General features: G+C 34.4%; 3 protein-coding genes across 4 annotated transcripts; 2 read left to right on the top strand and 1 right to left on the bottom strand.

Moving 5' to 3' along the window:
- Positions 1 to 558: 558 nt before the first annotated feature.
- On the bottom strand, positions 559 to 4192 carry LOC137011175 (interactor of HORMAD1 protein 1). Its single transcript, XM_067373835.1, has 7 exons — positions 4137 to 4192; positions 3849 to 4005; positions 3469 to 3620; positions 2872 to 2920; positions 2665 to 2755; positions 1674 to 1771; positions 559 to 1584 (listed from the first exon to the last, which is right to left on the bottom strand). The coding sequence occupies exons 1-7, from the start codon at positions 4190 to 4192 to the stop codon at positions 571 to 573; spliced, it is 1617 nt and encodes a 538-aa protein (XP_067229936.1). The 3' UTR covers positions 559 to 570.
- A 1304-nt stretch (positions 4193 to 5496) lies between these two features.
- Positions 5497 to 9964, top strand: c21h1orf159 (chromosome 21 C1orf159 homolog). 2 transcript variants are annotated; one of them, XM_067373621.1, is made up of 8 exons: positions 5497 to 5579; positions 6329 to 6413; positions 6607 to 6693; positions 6937 to 6975; positions 7394 to 7531; positions 7725 to 7750; positions 7899 to 7929; positions 8150 to 9963. In XM_067373621.1, the coding sequence occupies exons 1-8, from the start codon at positions 5559 to 5561 to the stop codon at positions 8260 to 8262; spliced, it is 540 nt and encodes a 179-aa protein (XP_067229722.1). In that variant the 5' UTR covers positions 5497 to 5558; the 3' UTR covers positions 8263 to 9963. The 2 variants fall into 2 exon arrangements, with proteins under 2 accessions (XP_067229722.1, XP_067229723.1); XM_067373622.1 differs by lacking the exon at positions 5497 to 5579 and adding an exon at positions 5586 to 6155 and having other exon boundaries at positions 8150 to 9964.
- A 1251-nt stretch (positions 9965 to 11215) lies between these two features.
- LOC137011345 (RING finger protein 223) lies at positions 11216 to 14308 on the top strand. Its single transcript, XM_067374115.1, has 2 exons — positions 11216 to 11401; positions 13319 to 14308. The coding sequence occupies exon 2, from the start codon at positions 13343 to 13345 to the stop codon at positions 14018 to 14020; it is 678 nt and encodes a 225-aa protein (XP_067230216.1). The 5' UTR covers positions 11216 to 11401; positions 13319 to 13342; the 3' UTR covers positions 14021 to 14308.
- Positions 14309 to 14430: the final 122 nt, after the last annotated feature.

Below are 14430 nucleotides of genomic sequence, written 5' to 3'. Positions count from 1 at the left end.
AAAATTGTATAGCATGGAGTCGCACAATACAGTTTGTACTGTAACTTTAAGCAGTCAATGCAATTTATTAGACATATAATTATCTGTCCAACTTACCACACTAAATCTGTATCATGTTCCAAATGCAAACAAAATTTAATATATCTGTAAATGATTATGTACCTTTTGATGTTACAATGAGGTTGTCTAAAATATTTGCAAGGCCAAAACAAATTATTCATAAACTTCTGGAATATGATTTGTGAAAAAGAACATGACATGTCTGAATTACAGAATGTGCTTGAATGTTATTGCTTTAGAGTCATATGGTACAAGTAAACTAGAACAATGCTTTTAGAGGCAGTAAAGTCTGCCAAACTGTCTTTGAGTTTTTATACCATCCATATGTACCAATGTTCAAAAAAGAATCAACAAAGAACAGCAACAGAAAAGGAACAGACAATGTCTATTGCAAGAAAGGTGGTTAGAGAACAAGGTTTGCATGTTCACAGGCAATTTCAAGTTCTTACTAAAAAAACTCAACATAGAATCTAAGTGTAATCAGCATACAGTATGGAGGTATTCTGCATTTTATTCTGAGTCATTAGTCAAGTCAAAGAGCTGCCACAGGCCACCTTCTCCTACTACAACACTAGCTTTAGGTTCAGGCACCACATTTTCCCACTCAGCCATCTTGTATTCCACCATTTGAGAACTCTCTGTGTCCTCAGACCACAAACTGAAGGGGTTTAGTGGTTGTTCAGCTACACACCTACTGACTGGTGCTACAGTAGCTTGCTGCTGTAGTTTTAAGTGATTCTCTGCAACAGATTTGTTGGTCATTTTCCAGTTGTCACAAAGAGATGACAAAGGTACTCTGTCTTTTTGTTCACACTGAAAGTCTTCATTCTGTGGGCTGTCCTTTGAAAATTTCACTGCACCTTTTCTCACTGGTTGTCTTTGTGGGAGAACCAAGGCTCTCTTTTTCCCCCTATAATTCAGGGCTTTTTGGCGCCTCCTAGGTACTTTCAGTGGTGGCAACGCATCAGTGCTCAATCTGTTCAATGTTTTTTCAGGCACCAGGTGTCTATCTACATAATGTTTTTCATGCTCCTCTATGGATGCAGTGGATTGAGTATCCACAAGTAGGCTTGAAGATGTGGTCTCAACTAACTGTGTGCACCATAATCTCTGTGAAGCATCATGGGAAACCTCCTGTGTGACTGCGGTCTGCTGTTTTTGTACAGGCAGAGCGTGTGCATTTCTGTTTTGTGTCTTCTGTGTGGTAAGTGGACACTGGTTCTGCTCTACTTCTTTTCCTGAATAAATGGCAGGCCTGTTGCACATCATCATGCTCTCTTGGTGTTTCTCAGTTGAAATGACACAGAACCTATCTAACAGACCAGGTGATGTTTGGACTTCACTGTCAATCATTCTGGCAGAGCTAGGTCCTGCTATTGGCTTGTGAATAGAAATCAAAGTGGTAAGCTGAGAAAGAATTTTTCCCAGCATGCCCTGCTCCTTGCTCTGCTCTACTTTTAGATGTTCCAGATCCCGTTGGAGGTTAAGCATGTTTGAGCTCAACTCTTTTGCAGCCAGACTGCTCTATTTATTAGAAAATAAATGTGTATTAATAACAATGGCAATGTTAATATCTTTACATCAATTGTATAGGTTATATGTGCAGTCCTTACCTTAACTTCTCTGTCTTCCATTTCTATTTGTGTTTGGCTCTGCATAGTCTCAAATTGACATGTTATACCCTCTTTCACAGTGTTTAAATAACCTTCAACTGCAATGGAAAACATAATATTATCAATGCTGCATAATGCTGCTATCAAAAGCTACACTATGTAACTTTTGGCTCTTTAGCAGTAAAAAAAAAAAAAAAACTGCATGGATTTTACAGAATAACATTGTTTTGGTTGTGCTTCAGTTCTGTGTCTGTGCGGATGAATATGGTTCTTTCTCATAACTAAAAAGAGAGAGAGATTATCCTACTGCTCATAAAACATTCACTACTAGGCTTAAAATAATCAGTTAGTGGACTGAGAAAGGATCTCAAGCTGACTAGCTAAAGACTGTAGCTTATACCTATTAATAGACTCCATACTTCCTTAAAATAAATTCCAGCACAGCGCAACAACAAATATAATGAAATGACCCTTCACAATAGATAATGCACTGAACTCAATTACAATGAACTCTGTTAGAGAGCTACATATGGCAATTTATCGGTTTAGAAAAATACCTTACTCCATTGTTAAGTAATAGAAACGCGATCTCAATGCTTTTACAACTCTTCTAATCCCCCAGTTCTCGCCATCTGCAAAAAGTCAAGCCAATGTTGATTCTTGTTTTATTTCGAGCTCTGTTCTCTTTCTGCCAGTAAACTTTGCTCTTTTAGGCATTTTTTTTTAAAATCTGTGATTTCCCGGAGGTTTGAGATTTAGCATGCTCAATGTCAGCCTTTCTCACATCAGGATAAAACAAAAACACATTTTGGAAGACGTTTTGAACAAAAATAAACGTTACATAGTGTACCTTTTGAACCTTATATGAGAAATAATTATCTTTAATGGTAGTGTTATCTGTGGAATGCTGTGGTCTTCAGCATGGGCTAACTGTTAAGAACCATCTGCATACAGTTAACAGAATAAACAAAGCTTACAAAGAAGAACGTACTTGTTTTTGAAAAATTATCCATTCTCTCCACTAAAACTTTTCTGGTAATGTCACTGCTTCCATCAATGGAATTTAATAAAGTCTCTTTGGTCTAAAAGGGAAGAGGTAGGTTAAAGTAATATTAAAAACCATGAATATGTGCAGTGAAAACATTCTAAATGTATTAAACATGTATATATGCCTCTATGTATCTAGTACAATACTTACATTTTCCAGAGATTCTTGCAATTGTAGAATTCCATTAGTGAGAATTTCCCTAAAAAGTGAAAAGGTTTTATAACAATATGTCAGGACAGAACCAAAGCTATTTGGTTGTTAAGTCTGACGTCACGCGGCAGTGCTTCCGGGTCCTAACGCTCTATCACATACCACAAGAAAACAACAAATGGTGCTAATATACACACACGATGTGGTATAATACTACAAAAAATATATAATTATGACCTTTATCTCCATACCAAAATTCCAGATGGCCAGACAATGATTCATCTTTTATAAATCGTTAAAATATTAATATCTGTGACGCTGTGAGCACGGAGACTGTTGTGTAGACTGTAAGTATTTAAAATGTTTAACTTTTTAAAATGATTGATGTTTAAAATGAATAGCGCTCATAAACGGCCGTCGATGGCATTCTCAAGTGAAATGAGTTGAGGCTTGGACCCGGAAACGGCGTTCCTTACATCATGACTTAACAAGCGGATATGAGAACTGCAACAGAGAACATAAAAACAGACATTTACACAATACAGTACAGTTAGAATAGTTTTTTTATTGAGCAGGAATCAAGGATAGACAAATTACCTTTCATATTTTTCTTTGGCTTTTCTCTTCTCCTCCTCAAATCTGTCCAACATGCCAACAGATTTGCCACCAGTGAAGTTTAGAATTTTTCCATCACCGCCAAACAAAAATGGCTTAGAACTATAACTGCTGGACACCGTCATTTCCTTCATCTGTAGAGGATATAGACAATTTGGAATAAATATGAAGCTTAAAATATTATTTGTTAAAATTTTATAGACGTCTCTTTCACTAAAACATGTCACATTAATTGTCATTTACGAAAGGTTTGTAGACCAAGAAAAAAAACATCAAGAATATGTTCATCATATTATACAAGACAAAACATAGCATGTTCTACAGTCCAAGCAAAATACATAGTTTATGCCTGAGATATTTACCTCCTGTGAGGCATGCTGAGAACCTCTGCTCTGTCCACTCATCTCCTGAGTAAACCCTTGTGAATTGTCAGGCCACATTTGAGAGCCCAACAGAAACTGAGAGTCAGTCAGGCTGGAGTAGTCACTGGTTCCCGGACCCTTACCAGATTTTATCCCTCTATAACAAACAGAACTCTGAATAAATCAATATAAACACGAGACTATAATGCCCTCTTTCAATGTAAATCATTGTGTAAGTGTAAATTATAGTAAAAGTTAGTTGACAAATACTCATGGCAAGAGACATACCCAGAAGTTGCAGGGATGTTCAACATCTCCTTAATATTCCAGACATTGGGCTTCATATCCAGGCTTTTAATGTCTAAAAAAAATGTTTTAAAAATATTGTAGAATTGATTTGAGCGAACGTAAAGTCTGTTCACGCGTGAGCCCGACGGCTGCCGTCATCAATTACGTTACATCAAACATCATTACGTGTTTTCATGACAAATTAGCAAGAAAACAACTGTTTTTAAAGGATACTACAATTGTTTAGTTCATTTCAAAGAAATGGGACTTACCAGCAAATGAAAATGATTTTTGATATGAAGTAATGATTCTGAGGCAACATAAATAATTTCTGGCGGTAGTTGGCGCTGACCGTTACGGTTTAATGTGTGTAAGTGACAGAGAGTGACATGTGACAGACTGCGGCAGTTTTCCCGGGCTACAGGATTCAAACAGTTCATAAAGCCAGTAAACATTTACACCCATTTTTCCACAACATTCATAGCCAGGCTGATTGGGGTCGCTAGGTGGCATTATTTAAATAGTTATTGGGAAGAAAAAAAAAATATATATATATATATATATATATATATATATATATATATATATATATATATATATATATTTATTTATTTATTTATTTACACTCACATTATAAAGATTTAAATAATGCCAACTAGCGATGGGAAATATTTATATAGGCTAACGTTAGTTTGTCTCAAAGTAAAGGTTTTGAGGTTTATGTCATTATAGCATGTAGGCATTTTGCATTAAATATTCAGTAAATATTCAGTTATTTAAGATATCACAAATCGCTCGTTTAATGAAGGCATGGGTCGGGTCATGTAAAACTGCTGGTTGTATGGCTGCGACATGCGGTAAAAATAGTGTGGATTTGTGAAATTCTCACCGATCAAATCCCACTATGGTTACTGGTCTTGCTAAACATTCGCATTGTCGAACTATATAAATGATCAGTGGGTTCACCATGAATCAAACTGTTGTGAATTATAAAATCTGTATCCTAGCAACCAAAGACTACGAAAGCTTGTGTCTTCATAATAAAAGCCATAAAGCTTAGAAAATGTAAAACAACTCAGATTCCACCTCAAATATGTCCTTATTAATTTCATCACTAAAATATACTGAAAGAGCAGAACGTATTATTAATTCCCCAACGAGATATACAGTCAAACCTTTAATATTACAACGACACTGGTTCTGATCTGTTTCGTACATTAATAAGTGTTTTCTTACTAAATGCAATTAGCATAAATTATTGAATATAAAATTATATGAATATAAACATATTCTTATAATGGTGATCTAATAAAAGCGAATCTTATAATAGCAAAGCTATAGCAGACAGTGAAAGACTTGTATTTTGGCAGCACAGTTTATTAATCAGGAAGTAAACTCCCGTTGTCAACAGATTTCTGACATATGAAAACTTGCGTTTCACAGGTAAGTTCACATGTTTGTTATCATAATAAATATGTCTTATGTCGTCGGTAAACGAAACAGTCATTGCTTCTGTTATTTGTAGAGTGTTTTGTATAATGGCATCCCAGTTATCCACACAGCAAGCTACAGTAATTAGCCAGCTGCTCAGTAAATAGACGGTTGAAGAACTTGTTTGGTGAGGTAGCTTGTTTATCATACTGTATGCCTTTCAAACTGGTGCTAAAATGCCATTCTTTAGAGAATATACACCCTGCGACCAAAAACGACATTTGAATCACCAGCGTAGAATTAGACTGCTCGGAAGGGGGTTAGGCGTGAAATTAAATGTCCTCAGAAAAACTTGATGGCTCATTCTTTATATTGCCACACCCCTGCATTTATTATATAAATATATAAAATGACATATTAAATTGAACAGAAACGGATGACCTCCAACTATGGCATTTTAGAACATAAACATAATGGGCTTTAGATGCATTTTGACTCCATCTAACCCAAAGGAGTAATCTCATCATGAGTAGAGTCTACTACATCATCAGTGCTGCTCTTTTTGTGTTAGAAATTCCAGAGACCAAGGTATCGCTTGTCTTTTCTCTTCAGGAACTTTGGAATAATTTCACACAACTCCTCTCAGTATGTGAGAGCCATGACTATTGGAATGACAGTAACCAGTGTATTCACACGATCTAAAGCTGAATCTAAGACCAGTTCCATTCTTGATCTGTAATTTGGTTTTGCATGTGTTTCAGGCTCTGCTAGAAAACTCCAATGACCGTTGTGAAAGAATAAAAAGAATGAATGAAACCTGTGCAAATATTTCACACTGTAATCCTGGTATGTTTCCAATTTTATTTTACAAATTTCAGATTTTCAGTAACTCTAAAACAGAGATTGAAATGAATGTGTCTTAGTAATTCAACCTGCAAATTCTCTATGCATACTTTGTGTGTGAAACTAGTTCTGTGGAATTTTGTTATTGACATTTAAGTACAATTGTTATTGATGGTGCCTTTGGACCCTCCTCTAGGGCTCCTTCAAGTTCAGGAGAACAGTACAATCTTTTGTGTGTCCTGTGACTCAACAGATCAGGGGAATTCAACTTCATTTAACAATAGTAAGTGCGTGCCATAGACATTACAGAACAGCTGTATCGTCTAGAAGATTGCTTATAATGTGGCTTTTTCTTCACACATCATGCTTCATTGAAATGTTTAAAGCTATACAATTTGGGAATCATTTAACTCATGAAGTTATTTGTTTACCCACCTTTTTTTAAACTCCTTTATGTCCTCTTTATTTATTATATTGTTGTTTATCTTTTTATTTACTTCATTGTTGTTTTCGACACCCCCTCTAGCAAGGACTAGTCCCTCTCCAGAAACATTTTTCACGATTGGTAAGTTACTACCATTGTTTAGTAACAGTTATGAGGACAGCTCACAAAAAACTTGCTTTAATAACTAATTTATTTTTGTATATTGATTTGTACGAAGCCCTGTGCATATATATGAAATATATTTATACCATAGCCACAAATGAAGAATTTGTTATCTTATGTTATCTTGGTAAATCAGTTTATTAATTAGTTATATAATAATTAATTCCCTTGATTTAGTAAATCGTGGTTATGTTGTACTTGTTCGTTCCATCATTTTAACAAGGTAATGAATTAGTAAAATGTGCTGACGTATTAGTAAGTCGTGGGAATGATTTGTTAATTGTGGCTACAATATACATATTTTTTCCTGCATGTCATGTGGGGCTCTGTAGTACAGCACTGTAATGTCATTCTTTGTGCATTATATCTGTAATAGCAGCTGGACCAGGTGTAGCAGCTTCTGTCCTTCTAGGAACTCTACTGATCAGCCTGGGCCTCATCCTCTCGGTTGCATCATTCTTTTACCTTAAGCGGTCCAACCGCCTCCCTGGTGTCTTCTACGGGCGCAATAAGGGTAAAAAAAAGTCATAAATGTGTAAATCAGTTTTATATGCTTTTTTGAGCTTCTTTTAAGTTTGGATTAAGGTTTATAGTTTGGTTGGCCTTGTTTACCTAACTGTAATTTATTTATTATTATTAATAGTGTTTAGGGGTTTCTTTTATTCAAGTTTCTTTTATTCATAAATTGTGCAATTTTCCTTTATCAGCTTTTATATTCCAACCAAGTGAGACGGTAAGATAATCCATTTAAAATCCATTTGTTTTTGTTTAAAAAAAAAAACCTTTGGTGTTATCAAAGACAGACACTGCTTTGTCTTTGAAATTTTACTGTAGCTTAACAATGGATGCTGAACTACTAACTTGTTTATTTTCCTTCCAAGGCTGTCATGATTCCTGAAGCTACATCTTCAGGTATGGGAAATTTGAACTACTTGATCTGTATGTTGAATTTAATCAAAGTTCCAAAGGGGTGGTGTATCCTAGTTCCAACTGAGATAAATTTCATTGGCCAAACATCTATTTGGAATATCTGATTAATAACAACTTGTAGTAAAAGCAGCATGCTCTGTTTAGCATATATAGAATGAATGTGACCTTGTTTTTCTTGCATTTTTTTTTTTATTGTCTGCAGTTCGCAAGCCAAGGTATGTCAGGAGGGAGAGGCCTTCAGCAACATCAGCATCATCAGCATCCAACAGTGCTACTGTGGCAACAGGGGCAGTAACCAAGGTATACAATGTGTGACCAGACTCCAAGGGCCATCAGTGAACCCCCTTTTCAAGACATGAATCTGTCCCATAGCACTGTTTCCTTAGAGGATTCTTAGCTTTTTTTTTTATTTTATTTTTTTTTTGGTGAAACTTTCCTTAGTTATGTAAGCTACATGAGGAGGTGACATATCTTGATGTAGGCTTTTCTCTTTTTTTTTTTAGATCTTCTTTTCAATGGTGCCAGATATTTATTTATATTTATATATTTTTCACACAATATGTTTCTTTTTCTTTTTTTTTTTAAGAGACCAGGTGTTGCACTACTAGAGTATTTTTTAATTGTTAAGCTAAAATTCAGTCAAGTGAGTTGTTTTCTCAATGAATTTTGTACCGTTTATATTTATTACTAGTATTTTTGTGTGATATTGTACTTTTGAATCTTGTGACATTGTAACTAGGCTCCAAAAAAAGACTTCCGCAGTTAGTCATACTTGCACACAACTAACTCCTCAAACCTCATTAAATAATAATAATAATAATAATAATAATAAAATAGACATTAGTATATTTACCATTTGTTTAAGTGTTTGGTTCCTGTATACACAAATATCGTATTTCCTATTCTGTACAGTCGCAACAAATTCCATTAGCACTTATTGATGCCATATACTGTACATTTGCTGGAAAATACCCTGTATGAGCATTGAAAATACTTGGGTTTCCATGTTAACAGCATTTTCATGTTATGCTAACAAGTGTGCATGAAATGTCCAACTGTTTAACAATAGCACATTCCTCAACATAAAGGGTTCTGGCTTGCACCAAAGAAGATACATTCAAATTTGCTAGGCCTTAAGGTTGCAAACTTGCTGTTAAGACACAATATATAATCAAAATTGTTGTGAAAATCTATTGCCAAACATGAAGTTACCTAAAACATTGAGTTCCCATTTATTCCTTCTTTCCACTGTAAAAGATAAAGTGCCATTAAGTGAATGTGCTAATGGATGAAGTCACCATTTTTGATTTTGTACATTTAATACAAAATTAGAATGTAAAAGTATGAAATAACTTATATATTATCTAGTAAAATGATCTTGTTTTTTGGTTGAAAAAACAAACAAAGTGCTTGATATCATTGTAGAGTCATAAAGAGACTGACAAAGCGTGTCTGGAGAAGTGTTACTTTTTTCTTTTTTTTTTACTTTATTTTGTAAACATTTATTGCAAACAGTGGCTTTTAAAAAGCCATATCATCCCCTATGCCTATATATATGTATGATTTTCTGTGTTTTTAGTTTTTTCATTTGTAATAATGGTTCTGTTTATTTAAAAGATTGTTTTTGTTTTTTCTACTTCATTTTAGGAAGGGGTTTTTGAATATTGTTTTGTAAAATTTAAAATCTTCTGTATGCTGGATTAAGAAAAAGTAAGGAATGTTTACTTAAGGTGATGGTAAATGATGTGCTTTCATGGGGATACATTTGTCATACTGATTCATATAACCACTTAAATTCAACTTATTTCTCATGTCATTTTATTGGCTGTTGTGCAGCAACTGGAAAGCATGTCAGTAGATTTTGTATTTGAATTATGTTTCGATTGATGCTGTTGATGAACTTTTTTTGTATGTTGATGTTCAGATGGAGTATTGATCACAAATTGAATCATGTTTGATGAAGATTTCAGTGTTTACAGAAATAAAAGATATTTTGATTTATGAGAATTTATTTTTAACTTTATATCATCATGGCAGAATATGGTTTAATAGTTAGCAAAGAGCCACAGTGCACAAAATAAACAATCCAGGTGGCGGCATGATAATCATAAAAGAGTCATTTTCCATATAGAAGTTCTGGGAAGATGTAGAGGTTGGGAGTGGTGGTCATAAATCTCTTGTTTTAGAAGTTTAATTACTGGCAAATACTATCATTGTGTTATCATTTGTAGAATAGTTATTAAAATGGTAGAATATTAGGTTGGACTTGTATCAAAAGCAATTCTACATAATCAAACGTAACTACTGTTGTCATCCGAAAACCACTTGTTTGAATGTGAGCAGTCAGCAGTTTACATGTGCCTTGGGTAAACAGATGGAGGGACTTTGATCCCATTTATCTTTAATATTATAAGCACTTCCTTTTAAGATACTAGATCAAAATAGAGCATTTTCCATTAGCTCGATCCACTATGTGATGTCTGTCATGTCTCACTGTTTGATACAATTGCACAACACATAAGAGATTATTTAAAGCATTCAAGATAACAATAGTTGGCACAATACATTCGAAAATATACACAACAGTTCCTGTACACACACCCTCAGTGAGATTTGTGGAGACATGTGACTGTTGTTGCACATGTAAACTAATCCCAGTTATTTTTTCCTTATACCTAGCTGCTTATCTCCAAACGAGACAGAGGTAATATATTTGATCATACAACAGTCATGTGACTTTAAATATGGTTCAAATTTACGACCAATTTCTTTATTGTTATACACACATGATGTCTTATCAGTTACCATAAGCAATGTTTTTGTGGAACCAGTTGAATGATGACCGTATAAACTTGCAGAATGTTGTAGTTTGTCAACAAAATGTATTAAAATTCTATATTTATGTTAAAAATGTGCAATATGTTTTGTATATGTGATTCAAAATATGCAGTTGCAGCACCTGTCTAACTTGTCTCTCCATATGAAACTATTAAAATCGTAATAATTATCAACACTGTGAATTAAATGATGTACTTTAAAATTTGTCTTAAACCTTAGTCACTGATATGCCTTGTCATTCTTACGTTAACTAAAGTATTCAATGACGAAGTGAAACCTAATCCTGTCGGAAAACCAGTTCCTACTTCCTTCTCTTTGTCATCCATCCTGCTTTTCCATAATATGCACACGTACGTGTATCAGTTGGTGTGTGGCGGGAAGGGGGGGGGGGGGGATTGTGGTCAGAGAGAGAAAGAGCAAGGTAATGATTTATGGTTTAACTCACTTGAGTCACAGCTCAGAAGTATAATTCAAACTTCTGAAGAGCAGGTGAGGCCAGTTATACTTTACCGGAAGACCAAGACAGACAGGTCTGAAGAAAGACTGGCATTGAAAGACTTGTTTTGGGAACTTTTCAGCCATCAACAAGAGAATAATACTGTCTTCCTCTTTTAAGGTAATACTTTTTTCTTTTCTCACTCTGCCCCAAAAAACCTAAACAAATCCAGCAGTTGGGTTTTTGTTGGGAAACTGGTTTAACCATGTTTGGTCATCCAGTATAAAAATAAAAATGTTAGCGTTTTGAGGGGCAATTTGAACAAGCTTTAATTTAATGACATTTAATATTTGATGTGAGTCATGATGAACAGGTATATGTGATGCTGATTAAAGTGTAAAATTATATAATTTTACACTTTAATCAGCATCACATATACCTGTTCATCATGACTCACATCAAATTTAAAATGTTCAATTGATGATAACAGTCCTTGTCTGAAACAGGATTCAAAACACATTTATTTTATGATTGGCTTTTAGACATTTGTGTACACTCTAAAAAATAAAACATTGGTTCAACAACAACAACAAAAGAAAATATGTTAACGTTTTCCAGTAGAATTTTTAACTTAAACCAATTGGGAGAATTACATTAATTCAAAGCAATATTTTGAGTTGATCCAACATAATGTTTTAATTAAGGTGAAGACGTTTTTTTGCCACAATAAAACGCATTTCTAAGTACCATGAACTTAAAAATGGTCAACATGAATGCATCTATTTAAGTTGATCCAACATAATGTTTTAAGTAAGGTGAAGACGCTTTTTGGACACAATAAAAATGCATTTCTAAGTAACATGATCTTACCAAGCACCGCTTGTCACCATGATGGTAACTCTCCAAAAACCCACATTAACAGAAACTCTTCTAAATTAGCATAACAAAACACTAATTACTGCTAAATCTCCCTTTCCATTAATCTTGTGCAAAAAACATTATATAACACTTAATTTTAGCATTTACTCTCCCTTTCAAGTGCCATGGGCAAGCATGATGGGAAATATAAATCCCAGCCCAGTTTCACTTAACTTAAGTTCATCTAAATTAAAAGAAGTGTTCATACAACTCAAAACAATGAGTCAGATTGTATCTTACATTAACAGAACTTAAAATTAAATACATTTTTGATTAACTGAAAATGTTAAACTATGACAAGTCATGATAGTATATTAAATCAATAGGCAAAATTTGTGTGTCATCCAAGCTCAATAAAATAACAATTACAAGTAAAAAGTCTAACAGCATTTCAGAACTTGATTTTTTATTTCACAATATATATATATATATATATATATATATATATAGATATATATATATATAGATATATATATATATATATATATATATATATTTAAGGAATGACTAAAGGTCCCCTGAATTAGTTTTTAGAGTGTATGTTTTGTCTCAGCATCATCTTTATCATATACAGAACTGCAGTAATGACGCCCATATAGCAATCACATTTACATGTTGTTATTTGCTATGTCAGATAGCTTACCATGTACCATTTGGGATTATAAAATTCAAAAAGCTTTTTTTGCTCTTTTCCTATTTGTTCAAATACATAGCATAGTAAGCAAAAATCTTAAATTTAAGACTAAATTTACAATTTTGTATTTGAATTGCATATAAACTTTCCATCCATTTGGATTACAGTTTTAACATAAACTAATAAACTTGATATAATGCATATTTTTATAGAAATCTTACCTGTTTCATTGATGTATGACTGATAAATATGCATCACGTTAAGTTTATGTTAAAACTGTGTAATCAAAATGGATGGAAAGTTTATATGCAATTCAAATTAGTTTTTCAGAACAATCTAGCATTAAGAAAGACAATTTTCCTCTTTGAGCAGTGCATTAACAATCCATTTTGAGTTTAATTGCATTATTCACCATGTTATTTTGCCATAGTTTAACTCATGCATGTATTCACAGTTGCAATTTTTTAGTTTAAGGACTACAGCATCTGCATCTTAAGCAATCATGGTGCCAATGAATAACTTGAAGGATTCATTTTGCATTTCAGATTTTCTTCTGAGCACACATCAGAATGGAGGAAGCAGAAGTATCCACAGCAACACGTACCGGTTCAGTACGGCACCAAAACGAGACCTCTGCTGATGGCCAGGACAATGCCTGGGATGCTGGTCCGGAATGTTCAATCTGCTTTTGCGCATACGACAACACCTTCAAGACACCGAAGCTTCTTGAATGTACACACATCTTCTGTCTGGAATGTCTGGCTCGCTTCGTAGCTATTTCACCGGAGCAGGCGGGCACCCAGATCACCTGCCCCCTTTGTCGGCAGCCAACGTCCGTGCCTGAGCGTGGTACTCCAGATCTGGCCACCAGCCAGGAAGTTTTGGGTCAACTTCCAAGCGACCAGCAACAAGTGGAGAAAGTTTTCCTAGACGGAAAGAGGCTGTGCTACTCGAACCCAATGATACCCAGCTGCATCTGCATTGACATTGGTGAGCATAAAGCAGAAGAGACGCAGAGGAGAGAGGAGAGAAGAGAGGGCTGTGGACACAGGCTGCTGCGATTCTTGGGTTTTCATGGGAACTGGAAGAGGCTTATGATCTTCATCATAGTGCTCCTTGTGATCTGCTTCGTTATACTGTGGCCCCTCCAGTGCTTTATCATCTCAGGCTCCATGTCTGAATGCTTCCGGGAAACACCACAGATTCCAACTACTTTTGCCACTCCCAGAACTACAGTGGGATCATAAGACACAGAGGTGCACCCAAGAACTTTGAATTCAAACCCGAAAACAGTTTGAATTTCATGAATTGCAAATGACATTCAGTATTGCTTTCAGTCTAAAACATGACTGATGGGCTGATACAAACACAACATTTACAGCTTCATATGTCCTTAAAGTTATATTTTCTTTTTAAACTGAATATTTCTTGCTTGAAATGTCATTATGATATCACATAGCTTCCTAAATGCCACTGTAAATATTTGATATTATTTTCGAAAACAGATGAACAAAATAAACACTGAGGTAAAACAGTTTTTTATGATTTACACATTTTTATGCACCCTTTAAAAGCTTTTTCTGTAAAAGAATTAGCCTGTAATTTATTTTTATGTTTTCTCTTATTTGCAAAATTATTATTATTTTTAATTATTTTA

The sequence above is a fragment of the Chanodichthys erythropterus genome, chromosome 21 (genome assembly GCF_024489055.1).
Source record: "Chanodichthys erythropterus isolate Z2021 chromosome 21, ASM2448905v1, whole genome shotgun sequence".
Lineage (NCBI taxonomy): Eukaryota > Metazoa > Chordata > Actinopteri > Cypriniformes > Xenocyprididae > Chanodichthys > Chanodichthys erythropterus.
The sequence above is the reverse complement of the archived record's forward strand: the minus strand, read 5'-3'. Positions and strand labels throughout refer to the sequence as shown.

Bases quoted from the DNA above. Each gene is read 5' to 3' on its own strand.
- LOC137011175 (XM_067373835.1), bottom strand. From the start codon at position 4,192: ATGAAGCCCAATGTCTGGAATATTAAGGAGATGTTGAACATCCCTGCA. The intron at 2,756-2,871 runs GTAAGTATTGTA...CTTCCCTTTTAG, and splicing joins TGCAAGAATCTCTGGAAAAT to ACCAAAGAGACTTTATTAAA. The intron at 1,585-1,673 runs GTAAGGACTGCA...TCTAATAAATAG, and splicing joins TGGAAGACAGAGAAGTTAAG to AGCAGTCTGGCTGCAAAAGA.
- LOC137011345 (XM_067374115.1), top strand. From the start codon at position 13,343: ATGGAGGAAGCAGAAGTATCCACAGCAACACGTACCGGTTCAGTACGG.
- c21h1orf159 (XM_067373622.1), top strand. From the start codon at position 6,093: ATGAGTAGAGTCTACTACATCATCAGTGCTGCTCTTTTTGTGTTAGAA. The intron at 6,156-6,328 runs GTATCGCTTGTC...CATGTGTTTCAG, and splicing joins TAGAAATTCCAGAGACCAAG to GCTCTGCTAGAAAACTCCAA. The intron at 6,694-6,936 runs GTAAGTGCGTGC...CACCCCCTCTAG, and splicing joins TTCAACTTCATTTAACAATA to CAAGGACTAGTCCCTCTCCA.